This window comes from Rhodnius prolixus, unplaced genomic scaffold (genome assembly GCF_049639745.1).
Source record: "Rhodnius prolixus isolate KJV_2025 unplaced genomic scaffold, Rpr scaffold_6, whole genome shotgun sequence".
NCBI lineage: Eukaryota > Metazoa > Arthropoda > Insecta > Hemiptera > Reduviidae > Rhodnius > Rhodnius prolixus.
In genome coordinates, this window is record NW_027411634.1 from 39,945,356 (window position 1) to 39,966,707 (window position 21,352).

General features: G+C 38.8%; 1 protein-coding gene across 2 annotated transcripts; it reads left to right on the plus strand.

Annotated features, from left to right (window-relative positions):
* The first annotated feature begins 1,125 nt into the window (after positions 1-1,125).
* Positions 1,126-21,034, plus strand: LOC141460201 (facilitated trehalose transporter Tret1-like). 2 transcript variants are annotated; one of them, XM_074139960.1, is made up of 7 exons: positions 1,126-1,294; positions 2,923-3,058; positions 3,565-3,741; positions 7,444-7,646; positions 9,025-9,450; positions 18,805-19,067; positions 19,252-21,034. In XM_074139960.1, exons 1-7 carry the CDS (start codon positions 1,235-1,237, stop codon positions 19,472-19,474), a joined length of 1,488 nt encoding a protein of 495 aa, XP_073996061.1. In that variant the 5' UTR covers positions 1,126-1,234; the 3' UTR covers positions 19,475-21,034. The 2 variants fall into 2 exon arrangements, with proteins under 2 accessions (XP_073996061.1, XP_073996062.1); XM_074139961.1 differs by lacking the exon at positions 2,923-3,058 and having other exon boundaries at positions 19,252-21,032.
* The last annotated feature ends 318 nt before the right edge of the window (positions 21,035-21,352 follow it).

The window sequence follows — 21,352 nt, forward strand, 5'->3', positions numbered from 1 at the left end:
ATTTACCCCTCCCCCATTCCCAAAAATCATAATAACTGAAAAATGACAACAACATTTTTTATTCTCAATATCTTTTTTTATTTCTATACTGCTAAGGAGGTGGTGTTATCTGGCGTAGAATTTGTGAACTAATCAATGGTAGACTGTAGTGTGGCGATTTGTGGAACTAACTTGACCATGTGTTTGCACGTGAACAGAGAGTGTGACTGGCGGTATTTTCACTATAATATTTTTGTTAATACGTCTTGATTTCTTTGTGTGACACTTTTTTTTGTTAGCGAGCGGCATTATTACAATCGTTTCAAGTTTTCTAGATTAAGTAATTCACTGTAAATTCCTGTTTTATAATAATCCTTTGATTATTGTAAAAAAAAACGGAAGTTAGCGCTCATACAACTGTCTCTTATCGCAACTTGTACTTCCTTTAAACTTGGAATTCTTACTAAACGTTTAGATTCAGCGTTTCCCAACCTGTGGTACGCGAGTTGCTGGTTGTTGGTACGCATAAACAATAATGGCGGACATAAAAAGTTTAAAAAAAAATAAAGCATAAAAATATCCTAAATAGGAGAATAATATTTCTCCTAATACATAAATATTATTTTAATTAATAATATTTTACAGTAAAGTTGTTAATATGTACAGAGTAATAAGGTTAGTCTGTCTCAAGATATACGGAGAAAATATAAATAGCACATTTAACAGGATTAAAAATTGTCTTTAATGGAGTATTTTCCCAAAACCAGAAAACATAAATGATAATTGGATTTCAAACCCCTTCTATAAAGAAAATGTAGGAAAAGCTACATCATTATCCAATAAAAGATGAAAGAAAATTTAATAGAATTATTTGTAGTTCAATAATCTTGAATAGAGAAAAATTAACGCAATTTTTAATTATTTAAAAAAAAGTTTAAATGTTATAGTTGATGCTGAAACTTTGTCCTGATCGTAACACTTTTCTCACCTGGCGGAGGTATAAGCAACACTTGCTAAATTAAATATGAAACCTTGATGATAAATTGTTGGCCAAAAAGTAATCATAATAATAGAAATAATTTTAAAGAAAAATACCTCAAGGTTAAAATATAAGTTGATAACGGTCATTAGGTGTAGTTATTGTATTTAAACGTTTTATTTTTTTTACTGGACAGACTGTTGACACACTTTGCAATGTAAAATCGACTGCAATGAGTAACTAAATAATCGCGTAAAGTTCCAACATTAAGGTGTTATGAAAATGGTTAATAGTTTTGCATTTATGGAAGATAAAACTCGATCTACCATTGCACAGGTATTGGCTAATTATTTTTATTTTTTGGCACTTTTTGTAGTAACTTTCTTTTGTTATTGAAATAACATCCCGGTCTGTGTTGGTTAGTGTAAGGGAAGTTAAGTTCACGAAAATCTTTTTTCCATTAATATCCCCAGGAGGTCTGTATAGAACAGCGTTTTCCATCCTGTGGTACACGATTTGCTGGTACACGAAAAATAAACAATAATGGCGGGCATAAAAAAATCTAAAAAAATTACTCATAAAAATATCATAGAAACTTGTTTTCCCTATAATTCATAAAAAATATTTTAATTAATAATATTATACAGTAAAGTTGTTAATATGTACAGAGTAATAAGGTCAGTCTATCTCAAGATATACGGAGAAAATATAAATAGCACATTTAACAGGATTAAAAATTGTCTTTAATGGAGTATTTTCCCAAAACCTGAAAACATAAATGATAATTGGATTTCAAACCCCTTCTATAAAGAAAATTGAGGAAAAGCTATATCATTATCGATAAAAGAAAATTTAATAGAATTATCATGTGACAGAACTTAAATGATAACTATGTAAAAATCTGCTGCTTAAAGAGACTGGATTGAAATGAGTAAGCTCTATTCAAGTAACATTAAATTTAATTGGTACTTACAGGTAGTTGGAATGCTTAAAAAATATTAATTTAGAAGTTATGGGCTTATTAGAATGCTTATATCACAAACCTAATATTTCTATAATAAAACAGGGAACATTTGCAGTTAACTGATTTAAATAAAGTAAATAACATTATGTTTAACATATTTTGGAATTCTAGCTGCACACTCTATGAAAGTTTTAGAATCCCAATCCGTATAAACAAATATAATGATCCTTAAAAAAGAACTTTGTAAATTAATTAATAATTTTGAAGAGAGAAATATTGACGCAATTTTTAATTATTTAAAAAGAGTTTTAAAACTAAGATCTTATACTTTACAAAGTTTAGTTATAAAGAGAACACGAACTTGGAACTCCTTTGTAGCAGATACATTTGTATCTCTATACAAATAAAGATAATAATAGCAAAATAACTCACTGGGAATACACAAATTTGTACGAAATACAATCATTTTTACGAAGTGGTATAATTTAGCACGATGTACTATCAAGTGGTAGGCGGGCCAGAAAAGCGTTTGGAAATGCTGGCTTAGAATAACGTCCCGTTTTTCTAACTTCTAAGACAGGAAGGAAATGCGAACTTTTTGAAATTGAATTTTCACGTCCGTGCGAAAACTTGGCAAAGTTACTTCGCTTTTCTGGCCAGTTTTTTTTGACGGCCAAGCCGATATACCTGTCCTACCGGCATCTCACCGTGCTCATTCATAGGGGATATCCATTCCTGGAGAAATCATACATGTTTCCAGGAAGATTTCTCTAGCAGGTTCGCAGCGAGTAAACCTACCCCCACCTTATCATTTTCTGAATACATACATACGACCTAGCACACAGAACATCCTTGCTAGAAGATCTAACTTGTTCCAGTCTCCGGGTAACTGAACTGTTGGTCGTTCAATAGCTTTCCAGCTTTTATCTTTATCTCGTTGATCAAGATCGGTTTCATTTTAATTCATTTTGATGATTGTGTTAAGAACTTGAATTTTTAGGTATTGATAAGTATTGCTAAATATTTGATCACTCTGAATGCTGCTCTGATGGTGTTGTACCCAACCACTGCCCTGCCGTTATGGTTGCAGGGCAATGATGGAGTGAAGATCGATGAATATTGGGCTCCCTTTATCGGTAAGTACTACCTCATTCTTCTCCCTTCTTTTGTTTTAAATTTTTTGTTACCATGACTACATTATACAGATCCAATATCTCATTATGGCGAATCCTCTTCTTCTAACCGTCCAAGCAGTTGGAAGTCAGCTCTATTTTTAAAGCTGCTTTTGCAAAGCCTCTGGGTTGATATAACTTTCAAGCGCGTCGAATCCTGCTTGCTAGTGGGGGGGGGGTGGGAATGAAATCGTGTTAATTTCCGGTTTCAAGTTTACACCGGAAATTACCTCTACGTCACTCTTTGTCCACCGCAACTCAAAACGGTCTCGGCACAGAGTTCCTTTGTCGTCACAGAGCACACTGTCCGGTGATGGACAGAAGCTCCTAGGAAGAGAAACAAACAAAAATCCTAAGGGCAGCCACAGCAGCTGGATTCGAAACTTTTTGATCTCCGCGTTAGATCCACTCAGCTAATCCTTTCCTCTATGTTTCATTATTGTTAGTAATTTGTTATTGTTTTGTTACAGTTCCCACACAATATGCTTCGTTAATTTTAGGCACATTATGCTCTGGATTCGCTGCTAAATGGGGCAAGAAACCTTTAATATTTATTACGATGATCTTTGCTGAAATAGGATGGTTTGAGTGCTATATGGTGCAAGATATTTGGCTGATTTTCTTTTCCAGGTTAACTGCAGGCTTCGGTAAGATTGATTACTTTATTTAATTAATAAAGGTAAGGATATGATTTGGAAGGAGCAAGGCCAGAAACTAAGGGCCAGCCTTAAGTTCTAGTTCTAAGGGACGATCGCCCCCGAGCTTCAAACTTAAGTCGGTAATTTTGATTGAGAAAAAAAAATTGATGATATTAAGAAAAATTTCTTTGTTTTCATTTATCAAGGAAACTGGAAAAGCCAAGACATTACCGCCTCCCGCCTAGAAGTGCCTTAAATTAGGCTAGAAATTAACTGAACTAGAATTGTAATTGAACTAGAATAGTTACAGAAACACTTTTGCACACTTAGTAGTAAAGTAGTAATTGGCTAGTTTCTCAGGCGGGCTTTACGTCCAACTACCAATTAGGTGTCGTGGAGGCGACTAGCAAACATACATTACTGTAAATTTCTCATATTAACCATTAAACAAAATCCAAGACCTGGACTAGTACCGCAATACATCTTAGCTTTGCGGGTCGCGCCTCTAACCGCCTAACATACTTTACTGTAAATTTCTCATATTAACCATTAAACAAAATCCAAGACCTGGACTAGTACCGCAATACATCTTAGCTTTGCGGGTCGCGCCTCTAACCGCCTAACATACTTTACTGTAAATTTCTCATATTAACCATTACACAAAATCCAAGACCTGCACTAGTACCGCAATACATCTTAGCTTTGCGGGTCGCGCCTCTAACCGCCTAACATACTTTACTGTAAATTTCTCATATTAACCATTAAATAAAATCCAAGACCTGGACTAGTACCGCAATACATCCTGGCTTTGCGGGTCTAATTTCTAACTGCCTAACATACTTTAATGTAAATTTCTCATATTAACCATTAAATAAAATCCAAGACCTGGACTAGTACCGCAATACATCCTGGCTTTGCGGGTCTAATTTCTAACCGCCTAACATACTTTACTGTAAATTTCTCATATTAACCATTAAATAAAATCCAAGACCTGGACTAGTACCGCAATACATCTTAGATTTGCGGGTCTAGCCTCTAACCGCCTAACATACTTTACTGTAAATTTCTCATATTAACCATTAAATAAAATCCAAGACCTGGACTAGTACCGCAATACATCCTGGCTTTGCGGGTCTAATTTCTAACCGCCTAACATACTTTACTGTAAATTTCTCATATTAACCATTAAATAAAATCCAAGACCTGGACTAGTACCGCAATACATCTTAGATTTGCGGGTCTAATTTCTAACCGCCTAACATACTTTACTATAAATTTCTCATATTAACCATTAAATAAAATCCAAGGCCTAGAATAGTACCACAATACATCTTAGCTTTGCGGGTCTAGCCTCTAACCGCCTAACATACTTTACTATAAATTTCTCATATTAACCATTAAATAAAATCCAAGACCTGGACTAGTACCGCAATACATCTTAGATTTGCGGGTCTAATTTCTAACCGCCTAACATACTTTGCTATAAATTTCTCATATTAACCATTAAATAAAATCCAAGACCTGGACTAGTACCGCAATACATTTTAGCTTTGCGGGTCTAGTCTATAACCGCTCGGCTACCGCCTTTATGCACTACTTAGTACATTTTGTTTAAAAAAATTTTTAGGTCCTAATTTAGGGCGCCATTAGTAATATCTGTAGTTTTTTTGGGGGGTTAATATTGTTCTTCCTCTAAGGATGATATATTCAGGTGCCTTTTGTTCCCTAATCTTTCGCGGGAGTAAATTTGTGGCCGAGACTGAGTTAGCTACTTGGTTTGCAATGCTCTGATGTTTGTAGTGTAGCCATTTAGCAACATTGATTGCTCGTAATTGTTAGTAAATCCTTTTTATTATAAGAGTTTAAAACATTAAAAAAAATTGATAACATTTTAAAAGACACTTATACTAATTATAAGAATAAAATCTTACCAAAAAACATACCTATCTCTCAAAAGCGACTTTCTTTAATGTAATTTTCCCGATAAGTTTTCCAGATAATTTGTAATGACCTATTTGTAATCAGTTTATTCTAAGTTAAAAGAAAAATCATAGTAACCGTAACAGTGTGGTACTTCTGGTCGACCGATTTTGACTTACTCCGAGAATCGATCTCCAAATCGATATTTCCGGTAAATATCTGCACAATTATAGTACTTCCTGTGGAGCAGAAAGAGAAAGGAAAAATAATAATCTTGAACTTTCTCGAGTTTCTTTTGTTTTTTACGAAGAAAACAAAAATATCGTAAAGAAATACTTGAATGGCAAGCACTGACGTAATGGAGACATGAAGTTAAGCGAGACCTTACTGAATGGGTGTCAAGGTGATTAGTAATATCAGTTAATTATAAATGTAGCTAATCAATATTATAGTCTTCTTTTTTTTATTTTTACGAACTTTTAAGTCACATTGAATTTAAATTAAGCAAAATTCGTAACTTAGAATAATCTTTTATCTTTTTTTTGACGTGAATACGTCTTTAAATTTGCTATCATATGGTGGCAATCCAAAAAGACCTAATGATAACAAAATCGGGGGATACAGTTTGGCATTATAGTTTCGAATCTATCGTCTACATCCAAAATTAAATTAAACCACTGGATAGCTAAAGGATCAAAGAATTCATTACGATAAACGAGAACTGTGACGCATCGCGCGCGTTGGAGGGGGAAGCGCCGCCATTCTGAGATCATTTTGCTGCGTATCGAGATTTGCAATTAGTATAACTTTTGATTCGGAGCAGCTACGATTTTCGTTTAAGTTTTAATCGTCAGCTGTCGTCACAATCTATCGATTATATATAAAACATTAGTGTAAAATAGTGACAGTGAATATAATAAGGTGTTAGAATAAAAAAATATTATCAAAAATATATAATGTCGGCCTATACGCGTCGGAAAAGCCAAAACCAAATACAGAGATCGTTGGACGGTTAGAAGGGGCTTCTCAAGAACAATCGAATGGTAATAATAAAACACCATATGACCGAGTCAAGCTGTGCCTAGGAACGTAAAAGAATGAATGCAGCCCTGGCGGATCAACGACGACGGTGTCCAGTACATCTGCAGCTGCAGGCGGTTGAAATTATGCAAGTGGATGATAAAATCGCTTCTACATCGACAACGGACTGTATAGGCATAGATTGTGTTCGATCGTCCGATTATGAAGACACATTGGGCAGCAGCTAGTGCACGTTTCACTACGACGTTTGTCGAACGATCCATTCGGACATAAGTGTGATGTGTGTGATCGTCTATGGTTTCTGCGCTCATTGAAGCTAACAAAAGAGAAACACTTACCACTGTTGTTTCCTTGATTTCATCCTAAATACATAAATAAAAATATTTTATGTAAAAAATATAACCCGTTACGTAAACGTATTCACGTACAACACACGGCCGGGTCCATGACACAGCCACCGCTTTTTTTAATACTGATTTTCCTTGCAAAAAAAATGTGTTATCTATTAATTGGCCAACGTTTCGTCAGCATTTCGTGTTTTCATTCATCATCAGCTCTGATATAAGAGTTTTGGTCAGTTTATGTGAGGAGGTTCTATACTCTGCTATAGGTTATAATCCGCTGCCTAAAATAGCACCCTGTTGTCACAATTGTTATAAGTTTTTGGCAATTAGAGTTTATTTAAGTAGTAAAATATATTGTTGTAGGTAGTTTTGGTATTGTTAATTTAAAAAAAAAATTCTTTTATAGCCTTGGGCCTAACCGTACCAGTGAACAGTTTACTCGGCGAGGCATGTGAACCCAGACTTAGAGGCCTATTAGACACTATTTCTTCGCTGATCATGGCCGTTGGATATAATATTGCATCTTACATGATGCAATTGCAAAGTTTCAGAAATATTGCGCTTGTATGTTCAATATTTCCTATCATAACAGTGATTTATTCTTATTTTGTAAGTAAATTGAATTTCATTTATACTGTAACTGAAAATAATAATTTTTCTTTGAATAAAAAAAACGATAGCACAAGTGTGGAAAGTAGAGTGTCCGCTCCCCCGAGTCCAGGTTTTTGCGAGTGGCTGCGCAGATGGGAAGCTTACTTCAAGTGTGCAATATTAAGAATGTTCTGCAGACGTTTTAATACTTTATAAGCTGAACTTTAAAGGCAACCCACTGAACTGTTAAAATGGGTTACTGAATTGGCTTAACTTGAGCTTTATTATTGCAAAATTCTATTTTAATTTATTTATTTTTACGAAATACTTGTTAATAACTGATGTTTATATTCTTATAATGGGGATATGTGTAGTAGGTCTAGAAGCTTACAAAGCATGGTTTTTATAAGTGGGAGAATCTCAGATCGAATCCCGCGGTAGCTACTATTTTTTTTATTTTTTTTTAGGCAAAAATATGATCCTCCACATCGTCCACAATACCTAATTGGTAGTTGGACGTTGAGCCTCTCCCCCCACCCGAAAAAATAAAGGCGTTACTTTATGAATATATAGGTTTCGTGACCGTAAATTCAAGTAACTTAGGATTCAAGATTGGCAAGGAATTGGTCAAATAAAACAACTCGTCTTTTTGCCAACGTTTCGACAAATATATTGTCTTCTTCAGGGCGTGGCTATGCGGGTTGGTTGAGTTGCAGAAACTGTTTCTGTAATTTAACCATTAAATAAAATCCAAGGCCTAGACTAGTACCGCAATACATCTTAGCTTTGCGGGTCTAGCCTATAACCGCCTAGATTTTCTCATATTAACCATTAAATAAAATCCAAGGCCTAGACTAACCAACAATACATCTTAGCTTTGCGGGTCTAGTCTCTAACCGCCTAACATATTTTACTGTAAATTTCTCATATTAACCTTTAAATAAAATCCAAGGCCTAGACTAGTACCGCAATACATCTTAGCTTTGCGGGTCTAGCCTATAACCGCCTAACATACTTTACTGTAAATTTCTCATATTAACCATTAAATAAAATCCAAGGGCTAGACTAATACAGCAATACATCTTATCATTGCGGGTCTAGCCTATAACCGCCTAACATACTTTACTGTAAATTTCTCATATTAACCATTAAATAAAATCCAAGGCCTAGACTAGTACCGCAATACATCTTAGCTTTGCGGGTCTAGCCTATAACCGCTCGGCTATCGTGGCGCCTCCAGCGTAAGAAGAACTTTATTATTTAGCGATTGCAGGAAAACCAAAAATGGAATAGTTAATTGTTGAATCAATAAATGTGTGTAAATTGGTAAAATTTAGTTTAAGTAGAAAACATGAACTTTTTTTTTTTGTAATACAAAATTTAAAAAAAATTCCAGATGCCTGAGTCACCATTGTGGTTATGCACCCAACAGCGTTACGATGAAGCGTTGAAAGCCTTAGTCTGGCTAAGAGGGTGGAAATATAATGAGCAAATTAAAAAAGAATACGAACAATTATGCAATTATTGTGCGCAGAATATGCGGGAACAAACAATAGATTTGACGGAAATAAATGATGATATAGAAATCAATCAAAATCGAAGGCTTAATTTCCTAAAAATTGAACGGAAAAACTTTGAGAAATTTTCCAAAAATTTATGGGATAATCTGAAGTACATGTCAAAGGCGGAAATGTTAAAACCAACGCTGATTATTAGCATTGTGCAGTTTTTTGCCTGTGCCACGCCCAATGGTATCCTAATTACTTACTTACCATTGTTGGTGTTGCAAGTAAATCCAGAAGCTCCTGCGGCTACAATTATGGTGAGTTTATTAACTGATATTTTACTACGTAAAGTAATGGATAGGAAACTGTATTGGTACAGGACGTGGCTGGACCTCGCTGGGAAGTACGACAGTGATATGGAAACTGTCCGTGATAATGGGTAGGATTGTGGTCATGGTGAGGAAATGTTGCCTTTGGCATCCCGTTCGGAGCGCTACAGTCTTTATAGAGAGTTGCACTCATGTGTCGATTATGTGTCATACATTTCAGATGAGCAGAAGCTAATCTAAGATGAGATTGGTGTTTCGGACGAGGTGTACATGGTCCAACTGAACCCAAATTGGGATTGCACCATTACTAGCTAAGGAAGATTTTTTCTCCATATTTCTGGCTGTGTGTCTAATTCTTGCGGAGTATAGGGATGAGGTATTTTGGAAAGGTTCAACTCTCTAAAGAAGAGCTGAAAGAGTTCTAAACCGAAAGGATTGGAACAAGACTCTGTTGGTATGTGAGGCCGAGATCCACTTGCACTTGTTTTCTTGTCGCCCAGTACAATATGGTTGACTTATTGCTATTGTAACTCAAAAACTCTTGATATTTGACAATGTGTGTGGATTTACTCGTACCTATGTTCATAATGCAAATTTATTATTATTAATATTGTTTATTTTTTATTTATTTAATGATTTAAGGCGCGCCAACAGCTGAGGTTATTAGCGCCCGGAGCTTTTTCCAGTGCACTGCCGGCCTCCGGACAGTGTTCTCTCGTTACAGACAACATTGTCCATCACCGGACAGTGAGCTGTAAGAAGCTCCTAGGAAGAGAAAATCTAAGGGTCAGCTGCTGGATTCGAACCCGGGACCTCCGCGTGGGAGTCCAGTATGCTAACCACATAGCTAATCCCTTCCCTTATTATTATTATTATTTTTTTTTTTTTTTTTTTTTTTTTTTTTTTTTTTTTTTTTTTTTTTTTTTTTTTTTTTTTTTTTTTTTTTTTTTTTTTTTTTTTTTTTTGGCGCATCGACTGCTGAGGTCATTAGCGCCCCTCATCATTTTAACTTTCTCTCTTCTTTTAACCACTCGAGCTGGGTCGGCACGCGATTCCTTCGGGCTTCCACATACTGCACCTTGCCCAGCAAGGTAGGGTGGAGCCCAGGTATGTTGGAGTATGTATCCCACTCATCCCCTCTTATCTCATCGATCCAGTCGACGAGGGGGAGAGTGGAATACATCCGTGCCTTCCCCTATCTACATCAACTAAAGATATCAAAGCAAGACCAAAAGTGTTATCATTACCGAATATAACTAAGTACTAAACCTAATCTACCATAAGGAGGCTATTTTCCTTAGAACTATGATAATGTGCAGTACTTTGAACAAATTTTCCTGCACATTCTAAAATAAACTTAGTCTAAAAATTAACCTAGAGGGGTTGAAATACTTTTATAAAATTTCTTTCAACCCCGGACTGTGATCTATCCTAAACATTCATACAACTTTCTTGCCGATAAATACATTCGCGCCAATAACTACATTCGCGCCAATAAATACATTCACGCCAATAAATACATTCACGCTAATAAATACATTCACGCTAATAAATACATTCACACCACATTTCACACAAGGGGAAAGTACTCGATATTCCTTTCCCCTTTAAAAGAACTAAACTATAAACTAACCTAATTCTTAACCTAGATTTTACAATATAAATTAATATCCTTTAAATATGTAAATAGCCTCCTTATGTAAGGAGAACCCTCTTCAAGAGTAGCGCGCTTGTCATGTGGCAGGCCTGCTCTTTCTCTTTGGCTACGCAGTGCCTGACACCCTTCCAACACGTGCGACACTGTCAGCCTTTCTCGGCATCGTGGGCACCTCGGCCTTCTTTCGGCAATGAGGAGGTACCCATGTGTCACACGTGTATGTCCAATCCTTAGCCTTGTCAAGATCACAGATTCGTGCCGCGGGTAGTTCTCGACTGTAGCATTCAAAACACGTGGTTTTATTTCCCTTAATTTTTCGTTCGTGCGGTCCCACTGCCCTTGCCATTTAGTTCTTATTAGAAGTTTCATATATACTTTTAGGTCAGTGGGGCGCACAGGGATGACTTCCTCAGTAGTTGTAGAGGCGGCGCGTTTGGCCGCCTCGTCCGCTCGTTCATTGCCGGACACACCAATGTGGCCCGGGACCCAAGCGAACGTCACCCTTTGACCACGTGAACGCAACTCAGATAAATAATAAAATATTTTGGATACCAACGGGTCCATCGAGAACTTATCCCGGAGAGCCATGACTGCACTTAGTGAGTCAGTTAACACCAACGCTTTATTGTAATTTTTGTCTATTATTAGCTTTAGGGCCTGGCATATAGCATACAACTCGGCCGTGTACACCGATGCATAATGAGGGAGTGTCCAACTAAGGGTAACTCCCTCTGTGTACACAGCGCTACCCACACCGTTGCCCATCTTCGACCCGTCCGTAAAGACAGGTCGGGAATCGTAGTAAAAATTCATCATTTCTAATAACTTTTGTCTATAGACAACGGGGGGAGTTTCTTCTTTTTTGTGGATTGCCAGGTCCATGCGGACATTTGCCGAGGGCAATAGCCAGGGAGGGTGAGGAGCAAAACCCCAATTCATAACCTCTCCTAACTCGATGCCCTCCGCTGCTAAAATTTCCTTTGTCCGGACCCCGAGGGGCCTCGTCCGCGTGCGTTGGTGTCGAAATTCCACATCATGTGGGCTCTCGAATATGGCGGGGTACAAGGTATGAGACCGTTTCCCCCATATTCCGGCTGCGTAGGCCAGGGTGAGTTGTTCTCTCCTGAGCTGGGGCGGCAACATCCCTGACTCTACGTAGAGGCTTTGTAATGGACTGGTTCGGAAGGCGCCTGTAAATAATCTAATTCCTTCGTTATAAATTCTATCTAGTAGTTTCAGGCGTGACTTGCGCGCAGAGCTATAAACCGGGGCTCCATATTCTAATTTTGAACGGGTGAGCGTAATAAAAATACGTTTTAAAATTTCCCGCTCCGTCCCCCACTTATAGCTTCCTAAAAATTTTATTATGTCGAGGGTTCTCCTTGATTTTTTGCTAGTGTAGTCGATGTGATCCTGCCAGGATAACTTAGTATCGAAAATGAGGCCCAGGAAACGAACGTTGGGTTTGTATTGGATGGGTGTGCCTTCCAAGTATAACATTGGAGCATTATGCTCATGTATTAATCGACAAAAGTGTAGGCACACCGTTTTAGTTCTTGAAAACTTAAACCCGTTCCTTTTGGCCTCATCAGCCACTCTATCTATCGCCTGTTGTAGGAGTACATTGACTTCGTGTAAGTCCTTGCCTGCTAAATAAATGGCTAGGTCATCAACATACAGTGATGCTTTTAGGGGCTCTCCTACAACTTCGGCTAAACAGTTGACCGCTATCGTGAATAGTGTAACACTTAGAACCGATCCCTGTGGTATTCCATTTTCCAGATGATACTGGTCTGAGAGTATCGACCCCAGACGCACTCGAAACCTTCTTGACTCCAGAAATCCACGCAGGAATTTTGGCAATTTCCCTCTCAGACCCCATTCGTGACACTTCCGCAGAATCGCATACCTCCACGTTGTATCATAAGCCTTCTCGAGGTCAAAAAACACGGCCAGCACGTGCTCTCTACGCATAAATGCGTTTTGCACATAGACCTCTAGGTGGCTCACTTGATCCAACGTGGAACGATATCTGCGAAATCCCGCTTGATGCTGGCTATAAAGTCCTCTAGTTTCTAATACATAGACTAATCTATAATTGATTATAGATTCGAGGACCTTACTCAAGCAAGTGGTCAACGAAATAGGTCTGTAACTGGAGGGATCGCTGGGGTCTTTTCCTTCTTTAGGGATCGGTATGACAATTGCTTCCCGCCAACCATCAGGATATTGGCCGGTCTCCCATATGGTATTGTATAACCGGAGAAGGCCTTCTTTCGCAATTGCATTCAAATTTCGGATCATTGTATATGGGATTCCGTCCACACCTGGAGCAGAATCTCTACATTTCTTTAAAGTATTTTCTAATTCATGTATGGTTAGCGGTTCATTATAAGTTTCACTGATAGCGGTTTCAAAGTCGAGTGGCTGTTGCTCCACGTTACCTTTTCGCCGGAGGAATTCTGCCGAGTAATTTTGTGAACTGGAAACTTGTGCAAAGTAACCAGCTAAGGACTCAGCTACTTCTCGCGGCTCGGTAACGACGACATCATTGACTTTTAATATTGGTATCGACGGGGTTTTGCGTCCGCCAGAGAGAGTCTTTATTTTACTCCACACCTCCTTTAAAGTCGTTGATGTGGAAATCTTCGACACGTAGGAGGTGAGACTTGTCCTTTTTGATTCATTAATTATACGCCTCTCCCTGGCTCTCAGTCTTTTGAAGTTTATTAGGTTTTCATCCGTCGGATACCTCTTAAATCTATTTAAGGCCTGCTTTGTAGCTGCTATGGCGCTTTTACATTCTGGGTTCCACCATGGGACGGGGGTTCGTGAGGCTCTCCCGCCAGCTCTCGGAATAGAACCACCAGATGCCTCCTCCAGGGCCTTGACAAACAGCTCGCTGTCAATAGTGGTATTTCCCGTAGGGGTTGGTATAACCACTCTGGCGGTATAAGCAGGCCAATTCGCCTTGTTGATGTCGTATCTCCGTGGAATTACAAAGTCGGATCTGGAGATGGAGCTCGATACTAAGATTGGGAAATGGTCGCTATTATATAGATGGTCTAATGTAGTCCATTCCAAACGTACTGCAATGGTGGGTGTTGCAACACTCAGGTCAATTGCACTAAAGCCTCCTGAGTGTGCATTAAAGTGTGTTGCTTCACCACTATTGAGGAGCATCAAGTTACTATTATCTATAATCTCCTCAAGAGCTCTGTCTCGAGCATCAGTCCTAGCTGACCCCCACCAGGCGTTGTGACAGTTGAAATCTCCCATCAACAACACCGGCGCAGGGAGCTGCGAGAGCAGATTCTCCAGATCACTTCTACGCCAATAGATGTCTGGCAGATATATGCTAGCTAACGTGATCTGTAGTGGTGTAGTTAGACGCACGGCAACAGCTTGTATATTAGTTTGTAGGTTGAGCCGCCTGCTAGGGATATTATCCCGTACACAGACGACTACACCACCGTGCGCCCTCCCACCTAGGGCAGGTTGTACCTCATGACTGTATATTTTGTATCCAGGTATGTGAATGATATGACCTGGGCGTATCTTCGTTTCCTGGAGGCACAACCCAAAAGGACGATATTCCGCCACCATTCGGCGTAGTCCTTCTTTATTACTAGTATAGCCCCGCATGTTCCATTGTATAATGGACTCAAACATCGTGATTTTTCCCAATCATTAAACCTGGCAGGATCTTTTTAATATCTATTGCATTTAAAATATTTAATAAATGTAAGCTACTATTCATTATATTATAAAATAAATTTAAAGTATGGAAATAGCTGCTAAAATACATGGATGCTGTGATTTGGTTTAACTATACAATGCATTTACTCAGTGGCACACTTATCCTTGGGTTTGCCTTTAGGCCAACCCTTTTTTCTTCGTCTAGGAGGGTTGTCGGATGTATTTCCCCCCTCCGATTCTGAGGCTTCAATGTCCGTCCCCATAAGAAGCCACTGCTTCCTGGGGGAGCGAACATTGGATTTGGAGGACGTTTGTCCTTCAGTTAAAGATTGTTTCCCCCTAGTCCTAGTAGGGTAGGGGGGAGACAGAATCGGTTTTATTTTCCGCCTCAGAGAGCGTTTAGGTGGACTTACCACTTTCCACTCCCCTTTGGAGGCGGTTGCATTTTGAGGCGGGTTTGACCCCACCTTTATAGCGCCCCCACTAGTTGTGGGAGCAGTTGATAGTAGCCCTGAGGCTACTGTCTCCCCCTGAGGGGAGCTTAGTTTTGATGGTGGGGTTGAACCCACCTTTGGGTCTACTCCCCTTAAAGCAGGGGAGGTGGTTAATGGTGGGATTTCTCCCACTTTGACAATTGTCCCCTTTAAGGCAGGGGAGGGGCCTTTTATTAAGTGCCCTTGAATTTGGGCGGTTGTTAAGTGTGCCACTGGTATGGGTGTCCTCAACTTTTGTGCGAAAGATATTGTACTTGAAGCATAAGCATTGCTTTCTACTATTGCCCTCGCCTCGTGGTAGGGCAACTGCTGCAGTGTCTTTACTTTTTGTATTTCTTTTTCCTTGATTAATGTGGGACACCCAGAGGATCTGGCAGAGTGTTCCCCACCACAGTTTACACAGATTATTGGAGGTGTGCACTCACCATCATGCATGGGCTTTCCACATGTGCACACCGCTTCTGGAGCCTTGCAACGCGTTGAGGTGTGCCCGAATCTTTGACACTTATAACATCTCATTGGAGATGGTATGTACGGGCGCACCTTCAGTTTATAGAATGCTGCATTTATTGACTGTGGCGGTTTTGGTCGATCGAAGGTGAGAACAAGAGAAGCGGTGTCCACTAAGGACCCGTCTTGCCTTCTCTTGATCCTCCTCACCTCTATTACTCCTTGATCTGCCAAACCCTCTTTTATATCTTCAATTGTACTATTTAAAAAGTCCCTGCAAGTAATTACTCCCTGTGAACTATTCAACCGCTTATGGGGACCAGCCTCAAGTTCAGCATCCATGTATTTTTGCAATTTTAAAATTGCTGCAGCTTGCATACGGTTTTCAGCTTCTATACAGATAGAGCCATCGTTGAGTTTCTTAACACTCTTGGTCTTGCCTATGATACCCTTTATAAATTTATTTAACTTAAACGAACACTCATTTAAAAAAGTACCCTCCTTCTTTTTAACCACGAAAAATCTTCCCCAGTTGTCCTCTTCGAGATCTAAAAATTTATAACTAACCTGATTCTTGTTGCCGCCCTTGGCTTTCTTCCTTGGCGGGGAAGAAGGGCCGAATGGTTGCAAGGTGAATTGCAAACCAGATTCCGTTTTTCCATTAGAGATGTCCATGTCCTCGCCTTGTCGTTGCCTTGTATTAACGGTCGTTGTTGGGAGATTAGAAGAATGGGAAGTGGGGAGCGTATGGTCAGGAAATTGCTGGTTAGGAGCTGAGAGAGGTATAGGGAGAGGATTATTTGGAAGAGGTAAGGGATTGGGGATTTGGATAGGGAGAATGAGTGGGCTAGGCCCTAATGGGTTAATTTGATTATCCATAATAATCAAAAGGGGGTTCATCAAGGTTCGTGGGCCCGCCTCCACGGACGCTCAAATGGACCCGGTTACTGTCCGGGTGGACCATCAAACCTTGATATAGTCAGGTGCCACGGAAGACAACGTTCCGGTACCAGGTACCGACCCGTGCCCCCGTGACCCCCTTCCTACCCCTAGGAACCTGTCTGAGACAGTGTTCCCTAGCCGATTTCCTGAAGTAGGGGTATCCTCCAGGTGGAGCTCTCGGGTGAAGCCGAGGCCAAAGACATGTGTTGGGATAAGAAGCCCGCAGGTCAACGTCTCCCTCAATGCCCAGGATCCTCTTTTCCACCCTAGCCCCAAAGCCTCGCCACGGCACGCGAGGGAGAGATATTTATACTCTGACTCTCGACGAGTGCGTGTCCTTGTTCGTGCAGTGTGTGTAGTCGTCTGTATAGTGTGAATGTTAAGGTGTAAATGAGTGTGTGTGGTGGGGAGCTCGAGTTTACCTGTGGGTTCGCTAAACCCAAGTAGCTGCACACAGCAACTACCTCTGCAGGTCCTAAGTGTAGTGTGCAAGTGTTAAGGGGTGTCAGTGTAAGTGTTGAAGTGTTGTTAGACTGGGATACCCGCAGGGACGCCAAGCTCCCTGAAGAAGTGGCTAGTCCACTCCCCCCTACGGGTCTATTATTATTATTATTATTATTATTGATTTAATAGATTGATTTACCATAAATTGTTTGCCAGCGCATCGTACACAAGGGGCGGGCCGAAATAGCTGGGTGCGGGTGTACCCTCGGATAATTTTTATCCTACCCCAGTTCCCTGAGGCCCGGCCTTCGCTTAACCAATCCCGAGATCCTGACGGATATTCGTCCAACTTCAATAATCCTTTTTTCACATCCATACTGACATTCTTTTGGACCTTCACAGCATCCTTCATCTTTTTTAGGACTGCCTTGATATCCTTATCTACTTGTTTCCATTCTAAGTACCCTTTAATCGAATTCACAGAAGAAAATTGGTCCAGTTAAAATTGTAGATTTATGTATAAGTAATCACTTTACTAAGTTTAACTAAAATCGTAGCAGCTGTTAGCGAGAAAATACGTGGAAATTCTACACCGGAAGTACTACTTCCGGCCAGCCAGATTTTTCATCAAATTTGGGGCACGGGTACTTCACCTCGTACCTGTATAGGATGGGGAAAGTTGGAGACCTGTCATGCATCTTCGGAGACTCTGACCACGATGACGCCCATCACACATTCTTTATGTGTGATAGATGGGCGCCGGAGAGGGAGAGCTTGGAGCAAGAGATCGGGAGAATCGCGCCCGAGAACATAGTAGCGATTATGCTCTCCCATAGAGATTGTTGGGACCGGGTGGTTTACCTTTGCCAAGGTTATATTAAAAAGAAAGAAACAGGAGCTGGACTTCCGTCTGCTCCTGTCATAATACTGAATCGAATGAAGGCCGGTAGGAGCTCGTATGAGCTATTGTGAGGCACCACACTGAAGTAATGCGTAAGTAGTTCCAGGGTGGGTTTCTCTGCCTGTTGGGGAGGTGGGTTTTTTAGTGGGTGAGGGTACCACATACCGTGGGCATTTCTCCCGCGACGATGCATTACGCATTTTTCCCCCTCCATAAAAACAAAAAAATTATTATTATTATTATTATACATGATTATACAAATTATTGCACATGACATCATATAGAATAGAATAGCATTGAGTGTAATTGAAGTCAGGCTATGAGATGTTTCTTCACAGAGTTACCGGAAGGGATTCATGTAGCCACGAACAGACATGAAACAATTTTTATCAAACGGATATTGATGATTGGATCACAGAACTGAAAAATTTGTACGATTACATTATCTTTGATACGGTCATTCGCACCCAGAGCTTCTTTTTTTTTTTTTTTTTTTTTTACCAGTGCACTGCCAGCCTCTGGAGAGTGTTCTCTAGTTAATGACAAGTAAGAAGCTCCAGGAAATAGGGAATCTAAGGGCTAGCAGATTATTAAATTTATTTTTTTTATCATTGGTACACGTATTTTGGTGGTACTTTGGTAGGTTTTTGTTAATTTGTTTCATTGACTCCACAAAAATGATCTGGCCAGAACTTGTAACATCAGGTTTACCAATAATTAATGATAATTTAATTTTTTTTTTTTTTTGTCTGCAGATTATTTATACAACTGCATCCCTAATTATCCATACAGTTGGAGCAATTTTGGTACCATTCGTTGGTAAAAAGGTGCTGATATTGATTTCAATGGCGGGAAGTGCATCCGGCTGCATTCTGGTTGCAGTTTATGACATTTGCATAGATCTGGTGGCAAATAATTACTGGTTGTTTACTGCAGTTATAGTAATTTTACAATGTTTCATATCTATAGGACCGGCAAATTTGTCCTACACCCTGATTGGAGAACTTTTTCCAATAAGGTAAAGCAAATCATTATTGTTAATAATATCTGCATGAAGGGAAATGCATGTACTAATATAACAAACAAAGTTTTGTGGAAATTAAGAAAAAAAAAAAAAAAACAGCTGCTAGATTCGATCCTGTGATCTCCGCGCTGGAATCCAGTATATACACTAATTTTTGTTTTTCTTTTTGCTTTTACAGAGGCAGAGTTTTGGGTACAGTCATTTCTTCGACTGTTGCGACTGTATACATTATGATTTTAACCTTAATTTCCCTTCCACTTTTGAACTCTGTCCGGCTTTACATAGTGATGACCATATATTGCGGACTGTATATACTTGGATTTATTTATTTCAAAATATTTTTTAAAGAAACCGAAGGGAAAACGTTGGAATTAATACAAAAAGAAATGAGTTCTGAGTAAATTTTTGTATATTAAACATACACAGGGTGACCGGAGTTATATGCTCCCACTTTTTTTTAAAACGGCGGGAAATTTCGAAAAAATAAAAAACACGTATTTAATCATTTTTAGTCTAGTTTATTTTTAGTGATTGACCAATTTTTTTAAACCCCTGTATCTCGAGATACAGCATCCAACTTCGTTTTTTCAAATAGAACGTTATATTTTTTTCGAGGTGGCCATTGGATGGGACAATGAGTCCCTAAGCACTTTTCATGGAAATTTCTGTCCAGGTAACCTCGAACAACTCTCGCATTATGTGGCGGGCAACCGTCTTGTTGAAAATACATATCTAGCCGACGTTGTAGCGGCACATCTTCAAGAAGAACTGGCAAAAAAGTTAGATACCTTACAGCAGTTAAGTTCTCTCTGTAGAAGTACGGGCCGATTAGTTGATTTCCTAAAACTCCACACTAAACGTTTGTAGAAAAAACAACCTGAACGTCGAATAACTCTAGCCTGCCAAGATCTTGACTTCGCCACCATAAGTGCTGCTACAAGCAAAGCGTGGGAGTCCAGAGTTTTGGCTTGCCTATCCGTTGATTGTGCCCAGTTTGAACAGATTCTTTAGAAAAAATAACGTAATTTTGACAGTAAACTGAAATTTGTTTTTCATATTTTAAATTACCATAACTTTTGAAAAACCTACCGATTTCAAAATTTTTTTTTGTTTTTTTTAGGAGCTCAAATACTATAAAAAATATGCAAAAAATATATAACGTTCCATTTGAAAAAACGAAGTTGGATGCTGTATCTCGAGATACAGGGGTTTAAAAAAATGGGCCAATCACTGAAAATAAACTAGACTAAAAATGATTAAATATGTGTTTTTTATTTTTTCGAAATTTCCCGCCGTTAAAAAAAAAAGTGGGTGAAGCATATAACTCTGGTCACCCTGTATATAAATTATATAAAACTAAGAAATTCGTGTATTTCGTTACGTTTACGAAGGAAACAGGAACCTTAGGTTAAAAAGACCGGAAACTTAACAGACTTTTTGACAGAAGTTTGAAACCACTCACTTGAAAAACAAAATATTTCTCTTAAACTCTCATTATTAAAACCAATTAGTATATCCGGTTAGGAGGTTTAAAGTTGAAGCATTTCAACTCCTTCTAGACCTCAAAAATTCCCTTTTTTATACAGCTTCCGCCATACCAATGCCATAAATCCATGTTTCCCAGACTTCCCAGCCTCTGTTCGATCATTCACAGACACTTTCTCACTCTACTCATTCACAATTCCCCCCAAAAAAATACTCCAAGGAGAAGACTGAAACATCGCTGGCCTCATGATCAACTTCCTTTAAAAAGACTAACTTCAGCCCTTAATCTAAAGATTTTTTGAATGGACTTCCTGCACTTAACATCTTCACCTTGCCTTCCAAGGTACACCTATTTCTTGAACTGACTGCAGATACTCTGTTAATCCTTTTTTGTATATTATACATGTATATGATGTATGAATACATAAAAATGAAGAGCAAAAAAACGTTTATTACATTATTACCTAAATAACCCTTTCATAAATTGTTATAAGAACATTTATGTCAAAAAAATAACAAATAACTGCAAACTATAATTAATATTAAATGAAAAAGAAAACACAGTTATTTAAAATCTGGTAGTGCACACTCGTACGAATTTGTCCCAAAAATAATTTACATCAATTATAACTATAAATATTGAAGGAAAGGTGATATCACAGCTGCCTCAGAACGACAATATATTCTCTGAGAAATGAAACTCATAGACCTAGTATCACTTCCGGTATAGTAATACTCTAAATAATTGGAATTTTGAATAAAACACTATACAGATGATAAAATCGTACAATATT